A 9,692-nucleotide genomic window follows, 5' to 3' on the forward strand; every position below is an offset into this window, starting at 1 on the left:
TTATCTGTATATTGAACTATTTGCTAGCACTGGTTGATTACACCTCCTCCACTGAAGTCAGCCATTGTAGTTGTTTAATGCACTTGGCTTAGGGTATTTAAAAGAAGCAGATGGTAATTAGGCTTGTATAATACTCTATGATTTTGCATAGTCAGTAGATAACCCAAATTTATCCTTTTCTGCACTTCAGTGCGCCGATATTGAGAGGTTTAAACACCTCAGCCTTTGGCCTCAGTTGATTACTTCATAGGATTCAGAGGAGGGGAAAGGAAGAAATGAAATTCCTCTTCAGGGTCAATTACATTTCCACGAGGCCAGAAGCAGTACAGTAAATTTACATTGTATCCATTGTAATCCACTCAGATTTGTTGTGCAAATAATTACATGCTGTAGGCTTGTTTTCTTGAGTAGCTTTACGAAGCACTTCAGTCCAGTGGGAATATGAATGATACAATAGTTGTGGTATTTTCTGTTCTATTACATGTAAATATAATTTCATGGATCATGATAAATTCTTAAGGATTTTAAAACACAAATAGTATAGTAAAAGCAGTGTTTTCTCACTGGCATGATGCTCCATCTGATCCAAAAGACATCAGTTCAGGCAGATGGATATCTGTGAAAAAGCTAAAAGGTGTAATTAAAATCAGACAAAGGTCCTACTGCTGTCACTTATGCTCTTAAATGGCAGTACTGATCAGAGAGAATTTGGTTGTGGATATTGGCAGCATAGGCCAACATGATTTTGTTGTTACATTGATACACAGGCATAATACTAATGAGTGCTGAAATCACTTTAGGAGGCGAATATCCTGCACAACTTCAAAATACAGATTACCTTCTGCACCCTAACAATAATTAAACATACAATAACCACATATCAGTATAAATACTAATATAAAAATAAATTAACTCTGACAGAAATAATGAAATGGAGGTAACAATTTATCAGAGCCAGCAGTCAATAACTAAATACAGAAAAGCCTCTCATCCGCAAATTATACCCCATACCTCCCCCAAATTATCAGACAATTTATCAATTTATCAGAGCCAGCAGACAATAACTAAATACCGAAAACAATTTATCAGAGCCAGCAGACAATAACTAAATACAGAAAAGCCTCTCATCCCCAAATTATACCTCATTCCTTCCCCCCAAATTATGCCCTCATACCTCCCCCAAAATCCAGTCAAACAAATGTTTTTTTCAGCCTATTCTGAAAGTCATCAAATTCAGGCTATTTCAGACCAAGGCAGGAGGAACTGACTACAGCTGTGGCAGTATGTCTTGGAGGGAGAGGCAATCCTCAGTTAGACGGGTCCTAGGTCCTTCTGAGCATTATAGGTCATGACAAACATCTTAAATGCTACGCAGAGGTCCACAGGTAAACAGTGCAAATCTCAGTGCCATGTGCTCCCTGCTAAATGCTCCACTCAGTAAGCATTCTGTAATATGTAAATATTATGCTGGTACAGAATATTTCTATGAAACAATAGCCATAAAATGGGTTGTTTTCCAAAATGAATGAACAGATATAATTTAACAGATAGAGATGGATAGATGAGTTGCACATAATATAAAAAGCTATGGGGTGGAATTCAAAGCTTCCCATTACATATATTCACTTCAGCTGTTGTGTATTTAACATTTCCTTAGGGGTGGAAAGGTTTGCTTCTGCTACTAAGGTGGCATAACTGACAAAATGGTATGGCCATTTATTTAAATATTTGTTTAAATGGCAGTTTCATACTGCAGCAAATGTGTCAACTTTCACTGTCAAGCATGAGGTTTTGCAAGAAGACATTATCAGTCTTTTTCAGCAAATTGATTCTTCCAGTCTACACTGTAGGGCTACTGATTTTACAATTGCTAGCATGCTGGAAATATCAAAAACATTTAATTCATTTATAAAGGGAGCAGACTTTCATATAAAATGGTTGAGCATCTGCTCTAGATGCTGATGCTTGAGAGTAATGGTTGGTAAATGTGTGAACTGAGGACCACATTGCTGTTCTACAAATTTTAAATGACTGCAACTCTGCTGAAGGAGGCTGCTAAAATAGCTTGGGCTCTGGTAGAATGAGCAATCACCCTACTTGGTAGCTGTAATTTATCGATGATGTAAGAAATCTTGATGCATGATCCATTTGGATAATATCTTAGAGGAGATTGGTCTACATTTTGATGCATTCCCATATGCTATGAACAGTCTAGGAGATTTTCTGAATGATCTTTTTCTGCTAAGATAGTACAACAGGGCTCTTCTGACATCTAGGGTATGTAACTTTGCCTCATCTGGGGATGACCAAGGCCTGGAAATAAATATAGGTATGTGTGTATTTGATTAATATGAAAGAGCAAGACAATTTTAGGGATAAATCTAGGGTGAGGTTGTATAGTTACCCTATCTGCATGGAATATTGTATATGATGGGTTAGACATGAGCACCTAGATCTCACTCACTTTATGGGCAGAAATGATTGCCACCAGAAATGCCACTTTGCTTGATAAATGATGGAGGGAGCAAGATGTCAGAGGCTCAAATGAGAGCTCAATAAATGAAGGAGAGACTAAGTTTAAGACCCAAGAAAATTGTATTTGTATTACTGGTGGATACATGTGCAATAAGCCCATAAGGCTGGAATCTGTTTCCAGAATCTGGAGTCATTAAGTCCAGCAGAAATGGGAGAGCTATGAACTGATGATCGGAGAAATACCAAAACTGACAAGGCCATGCTGGGGCCACAAGGATCATTTGAGTCCTGTCCTGCTTCATGTTACTTAGAACCCTGAGAATTAAAGGAAAAACAGAAAATGCATAGCCTGGGTGATGTGACTAGGAGATTAGAAATTCATCTGCGAGAGCACCCTTACTCTGACCCCCTCAAGAGCAAAACAGAGGGTGTTTTTTGAGATCTGTTTTTGGAAAACCCCATGTTTGGAAGACGTTTCACCACTGACTCCTTTAGAGACCATTTGTGAGTGGATCAGCTTTTCCTGCTTCGTTAATCTGCCAGAGCATTTTATTCCCCTGGGAGATGTATCACTATGAGATCTATGCAATGATTGATGCATCATTCCCAGAGGAGAACGGCTTCTTGACAAAGGAGTCTGATTTTGCTCCTCCCCAGCTGTGGAGTTGTCAAAATCTGCGTAGCTTGGTTTCTCAACCATGATAGGAATGATTTTCAAGTGAAGCAAATCACTCTGAGCTTCAACACATTTATATGAGCTGATTGATCTGCAAAGTTCGATAGGTCATGCATCTGGAATTGACCCAGATGTACACTGCAGCAGCTTGTGGATCCATCTGGTGACTAATGTCTGGGTGGGAGATATATCTACAAACGATGTCTGTCTCTAACCACCAACAGAGGGACAAGAGATTCTACTGAGGGATCGTGACTTGCCAGTTCATTCTGTAAGTGACTGGATGATAAACTGGTCTGATCCAAGAATTAAGAGATCTCAGCCTCAATCTGGCAAAAGGCATCACTTGGAGTCTAGGAGAGTTGAAGTTGGCGTCTCCTGGAGTCTAGGGTTGGTACGGCAATAGATGAGATTTCTTTAGGTTAATTTTCAGTCCTAAGTCTGAGAACTGGCACAGAATCAATCTCACTGAGTTTGGAGACCTGCTGGACTGATTACCCTTGGATTAACTAATCATCAAGGTATGGATACACATAAATACCTTGCTGATGTAAATGAGCAATTACCTCTGATAGGCATTTCATAAAATCCCAAAGTGCAGCTGAGAGATCTGCAAGATCCAGCGGTCTGATGTTATTTTGGTCAAGGCATTCCTGAAAAAAGAGAGGCAGAAAGTGGAGTGGGGGAAAGGAAGGTATACAGATCCACATAGATTGGTTCAGTATCCCTGACCAAAGCATCAAATTTGTTGTTTCTGTGAGGGGGATAGTTGAGAAGCCAATGAAGAAATCGCTTTCCACTTTAGGAACCTTTGTCCTTTCCTACACGGATTTGGTTGTACAAGGGCATAGATGATTGAGAGCTCTGTTGAGAGCTATACTGAGGTTCATGCTTTTTTTATTTTAAAATTGGAAGTATGAATTCCCAAAGATCTAAGCATGGTCTGAGACTTTCTTAAAAAGTGCAGTGTATAATCCATTTTTGGGTTAAATAGCTCTTGTCTATCAAACAGTAAATCCTGTACCACATTCTGTACTTCTGTAGGGAATCCTGAGGCAGATAACCTGGGGTCTTTCCTCCTGGCAATAGCAGTAGCCATTGATCTAGCCCCTGGGTCTGCAGAGTGTAAAGTAGCTTGAAGACAGGTTCTGATGGTGAGATGATCCTCTGACCAAATTGATTTAAACTCCTCTTAAGTCAGGGGGTACCTTGTTAGAAAATAACTCTTCTTTGTCCCACTGAATATAATTATATTTGGTCACCGTGGCTAAGTAGTTTGTGATTCTAACTTTAAGCCAAGCCATAGCATGTACTTTCCACCCAAAGAGATCTACTTTTTTTTATCTTTATGTCAAGGGACAGATGTGTACACTTGTTTGGATTGTTCATTTACTGCAGTGACAACAAGATGAAGGGGGGTGATGGATGTGAATAGAAATATTCAAATCCCTAAGGGGAGGACCTGATACTTTCACTCAACTCTTTCTGAAGTTGCTGAAATAAATGCTGGAGTCTCCCACAACAACTTAGTGGGGTTCAAGAATTCCTCTTAGTTAGATTTCAAGTCAGGTCCTCGAATAGGGTCAGCATTGGTGGTGCTGATGGATGACACCTGTCCTGTCCACAGAGAATGTCCATGTCTATGCTCCTGGGACTGTCTGCGGCTTTTGATATCACTGAATACCACTGTTTCATCTCAGTGACATAGTAAGGAATAATGGAAAAGTACTCAAATGCTTCTAATCCTCTCTTGCGATCACTAATGCCTTCACCACATTCCTTCACCTCCAGAGCATTCATCTCTGGCACCCCATAAAGCTTGATTTTCTTTCCAACCTTTTTTAACTTCTGCATAAACCATTGGGGAGGTTTGTGAGATACGATGTTCTACAAGCTAGTAGCATGCAAATGACACCTAGTTCTGTCTCCTTTACCTCATATAAAAATATGTTGCTGAGATGAAACAGTGATATGCTGACTCTATTCCAGGACCTGACTTGAAACCTAACTGAGAGTGGTCCATGATATTGACAGTGGATAAGTAAAGCCTTTGATTAATGTTTTGTTTGAGTAAAAGCTCTAAATCCTGTGGGGGAGGGTAAAACTGATTTCCAAGATTTTCTATGTAGAGAGATGACACATTTTACTTGTTGCTTTATTTCAAAGTATTGTTACAAGAAAAAAAAGACAAACCTAAACTGTGATTTTTTATAAATCCTTGATTTTTTTCAGCTTTCACCTCTTTTTTGAAAAGTGCAAAGTTTTCATTTTCTTTTTTTCCCAAATGTGATGTTAAGAATTCTGACAGCAGAGTTACGTGATATTTGTTAGCAAGCGTACAGTATTTTTCAAATATGCCATTTAAAGAACTTGAGAGTTTAAGCTGGAAATTCCAGTGCTTGAACTTCTTTTGTGTGTAATGTAGCTGTGGGGTGTATGTTGTTGACTGTTGTGTTGAGTTAGGGACATACTGCACTCATGGCTTCTTTTCTGTTTTTTTTCCCAAGGTTTGTCGAGTTGCCTATGAAATCATGCAGACTTTGCATCCAGATGCTTCAGCATATTTCCACTCTTTGGATGATATCTACTATTTTGGAGGACAGAATGCGCACAACCAGATTGCCATTTATGCCCATCATCCACGAACTGCTGATGAAATCCCCATGGAACCTGAAGATATAATTGGTGTGGCTGGAAACCACTGGGATGGTTACTCTAAAGGCATCAATAGGAAATTAGGGAGAACAGGCCTATACCCATCTTACAAAGTAAAGGAGAAAATCGAGACAGTCAAGTACCCTACATACCCAGAGGCTGACAAATAGAACAAAAGGAGGATTGTCACTCACTCTCAATTCTAATCCGTTCGAACCAACCAACATACAGAAGGCTTATATGGGATTTGAATTCGCATTTTAACATGTAGTTAAAATGAAAGCCTTCAGCATTCAGACTAAATAAGAAGCTTGGAGCAAATGGACAGGTCGCTATTTGAACTTTGTGTTGAACTTTTTTTTTTTGTTATATGCACTCTCACACATGTGCGTGCACACATCCTCCCAGGAAAACTGTTATTTTATACTATTTGTCTCTTTCAAGATTTGTCCCTGTCATTAGTCATGTGTGAGCTTTGTGCTCTCCTCTTTGTCATTAATTGACTATAATACTCAGACTTATAACACTGCCATATTGTGTAATTTGAGTGACATGAACATATTTTGTATGTGCAGAATTTACAACATGGTGCCTATATTTGAAAGATCTGTGACCTTTTCAGAAGAGCCATGCCCAGTTCCACTGATAGGCAAGAGCTGATCTTTAACTGGTCTTGTCACGAGTGGCGAACTTGCTCCAATCAACCGATTCAAAAATCAAACTAGATCTTTTTTCTTTACAAGATTCTTTTAAAAGAAACAATTCCATTGATTAGTTCACCTCATCAATAATAAAGGATACATCCAAACAATAAAATATTCACTGTCTGTTAGGAACTTTTGTAAACAATGCCATGAACAGATTCTTTAGTACTGTATGTTTCTGGACATTGTCTTTGATAACAAAAAATAAATTTAAAAAACGAGTAGCTGGAGTTTTATATATTTTTAAATATTCATTGCTCAGTTGAATAACTGCCAGTGGGTCACTGTTTCTCAGGGACTTCTACAGAGAATGGATTTCAGTGCTTCAGAATTTTTTGTCCATATCTTTTTCTCTAAGTCTCCAACTTTCCATCTTCTTTATTTCTCTTCTGAAATATAAAGTTCTGTTAGGGAATTATAAACATTAATTTATTATTTTGGCATTGAATGCTATCACTTTGGAATGTAAGTAAAATATAACACATTGTTTATAGTATTTGTCAGCAAATCTATCATTTCAAAAGGTTAGGCTCCTCTGTATCTACTCATTGCCAGACTTTCCTTTTGCTGTAGTGTGTTTGAGAGAAATCCTAAAGCTCATGGGCTTGTGTCTAAGCTGGCCTGTTCCCATTTAACAGTTCTTTATTTTGGAGCCACAGAATTAACTCTGTTAGGCAGTTTCCTAGTTGATTTTGAGAGTCTCCCCACTAATTTAGCAAAATTTCTGGCCTGGTTTTTCACATGCATAGTCTGAGGCTAGAGGAGTTTTTTTTTTTTTTAAGTTTGAGGGAGATGAACAAAGCTATTTGGAATTACAAGACTTGGGGGGAAAAAATTAGTTTTTTAAATTTTTCAGAAATAACTCACTTGTCTTTTGATCTCAAAGTGAAAATTAGTGAATAGCTATAGTTTTAACTTTTTTGGAATCCCTATGTTTTCAGTTATTTCTCAATAAATACTGTAATTTCTATACAATATTTTTAGATTTTGTAAAATAAGTATATACTGCTATAGATTTTCTAAGCTCTTTGCTTACAAATGCAGACTTTATAAGCTTCCTACTCATCACTTGGAGATTAGTGCAGAAATAATGTTCACAAATGAACTAAAGTATGAAGATTCCTGAGGAGTGAGGTAAGTCAAATAAAAATATCAGCCAAGGGACAAGGCAGCTGAGACTGGCCCACAGGCAACAGCAAAGCTCCTGATGTAGCAACCAAAGAACCAGAACCAGTGCTGTTGTGGGAGAAATAATAGCCAATTTGGCAATTGTATAGCAAACTGTAAGACTGAAAGAAAAAAGTGTGGCAAGATGCATGTGTTTCCCCACTTCTTTTAAAAGCCTTAGGAATAATGAGTGAAATGATTTTGATAAAGATATGTTTAAAATATTATAAAATATAAACTATTATCAATAAAATATTTATTTGTAGATATTAACTAAATATTAACTAAATGGCCTCCTGTTCCCATTGGTCATTTGATCTTCTGGTGCTTACAGTGCAGTCCTTCTGTAGCATTGTCCTGGAGAAAAGACCCCAGCTTTTCCACTCCAATATGCTGCCTGTCGTACGTTTTCCAGAGATCTATTTCCTTCAGGAGAACCAGTTAATAAGTTCCCCAGATAAAACAGCCAAAACTCAATTGATTTTAGATTAAACAAAATAATTACTACAGACTTGAGTCACAGTTGCCAAAAAGCCCTTTTACACTACCACAGTGGTAAAGAGCCCAGGGGTAAATGAGAATCAGGCCCTGTAGTAGATATTGTAGCTTATGGAATAGAGAGAAAACAGAAAATAAAAAGACGGTATCTATTAAACTCCTGAAAGGAACTTGAATGGAGCATCGCATGAAGGTACTAGTGATTAGTTAAGTTGCATAATAATTATAAATTTTACTTGGTCCGATCAAGTCTTAGTTTTGCAGAAGTCCATTTTGTTTCTCTGTATCAGAGCTCCAAGTCTGACATATCCCTATAAAGACAGAATCATTGGCATAAGTCCCCAGCCTAGTTATAGTTCATGTACTCTTTGATATAAACTAGTGTTTTAATTCCTCTCCTTTTAATTTATTTTAATATATAACCATATAATTTCCGCCTTTCCTATTATATATGTAATATGCCTATTATTAGAACTGGGCAAAGTTTTTTGGCCAAAACTTTTTTCACCCAAAAAATGCAGATTCAGATCAACCAAAACATTTTGTGAAATTGTTTCATTAAGGGAAAAAACAATTTTGAAAAAATCAAAACGTTTTGTTGCAATATTTTCAAAATGAAATGTTTCGGTTTTTTTATTTGAAACAACTTGTTGCTTCAAAATTTATTTCAATTTTATTGAAAATTTTCAAAAAAATTTAAAGCTCAATTGAAACAAAATGTTTTGTTCAACATAAAATGAATTTTTTTTATTTTTTTCAGAATGGTCAGCAAAACAAAAAATCAGTTATTCACACAGTTCTACTTATTACATCTTCTGTAATAATTTATTTTCCATTGTACCTAGTTTTAGTTATTTCTTTCTAAAGGAACGCTTCCCTTGGTTTCTCTCCAGTTAGGCTAACTAACTTTTCGCATATTTTTCCGTTAAGTAGCCTTATGTATTGCCAAAGACTGCAGTCCTGAGGCTTCTCTAAGGTATAGAGGGAACTGAACTGCCCCTTCACCCTCAGCTATCCTAGTCCCATTGACAGCTAATACCCAGAACTGTATTGAACGGGATTCCCCAAGGCTTTTCTGCCAACACACTCACTTCCTCCCTAGTGAATTGTTAGGCATTATGGATTTGGTCATATGGGAAGATATTTCTCCTCTCCAGGAGAAAACCCTAGATTGCCAGACAAATTTTGTCTTCCTATTTCAATTTCTCAGAAAAAGAAGCCTAAGCTTTCTTCTTTGAGGAAAGTTACTCCATGGTGGTCAGGAAGTTCCCTCCCATGTTAAAACTTGTTCTAGTTTTCTTTGGACTCCTGGGTTCTTTTCTATTTTCTCTCATCGTTATCTTCTCAGTTTCCTCCAGCATCCACCTCTTCCCATGATAGTGGTCAGCCTTCCCATTGTCTCAGATCAAAAGTGTTTTTTTAAACTTGAAATAGCTGGACCAGTTTATAAAATCTCAGAAAATGAAAATGGAATCCTTTAGATCCACTCTACTTGCAGAGGGACAGGGAGTTTTACT

At 37.4% G+C, this 9,692-nt stretch overlaps 1 protein-coding gene across 8 annotated transcripts in view; it reads left to right on the forward strand.

The window, feature by feature from the left end:
* FUT8 (fucosyltransferase 8) overlaps window positions 1-6,724 on the forward strand; it is a 291,206-nt gene extending 284,482 nt beyond the window's left edge. For 5 of the 8 annotated variants that reach the window (XM_073348346.1, XM_073348343.1, XM_073348347.1 and 2 more), the window contains one exon: window positions 5,659-6,719. In XM_073348346.1, coding sequence (XP_073204447.1) covers window positions 5,659-5,976 — 318 coding nt within the window. In that variant the 3' untranslated portion in view covers window positions 5,977-6,719. Of the gene's footprint in view, window positions 1-5,658 lie in introns of all 8 variants that reach the window. The other 3 variants (XM_073348351.1, XM_073348348.1, XM_073348349.1) reach the window with 2 other exon arrangements.
* The last annotated feature ends 2,968 nt before the right edge of the window (window positions 6,725-9,692 follow it).

Source organism: Lepidochelys kempii, chromosome 6 (genome assembly GCF_965140265.1).
Source record: "Lepidochelys kempii isolate rLepKem1 chromosome 6, rLepKem1.hap2, whole genome shotgun sequence".
Taxonomy (NCBI): Eukaryota; Metazoa; Chordata; order Testudines; family Cheloniidae; genus Lepidochelys; species Lepidochelys kempii.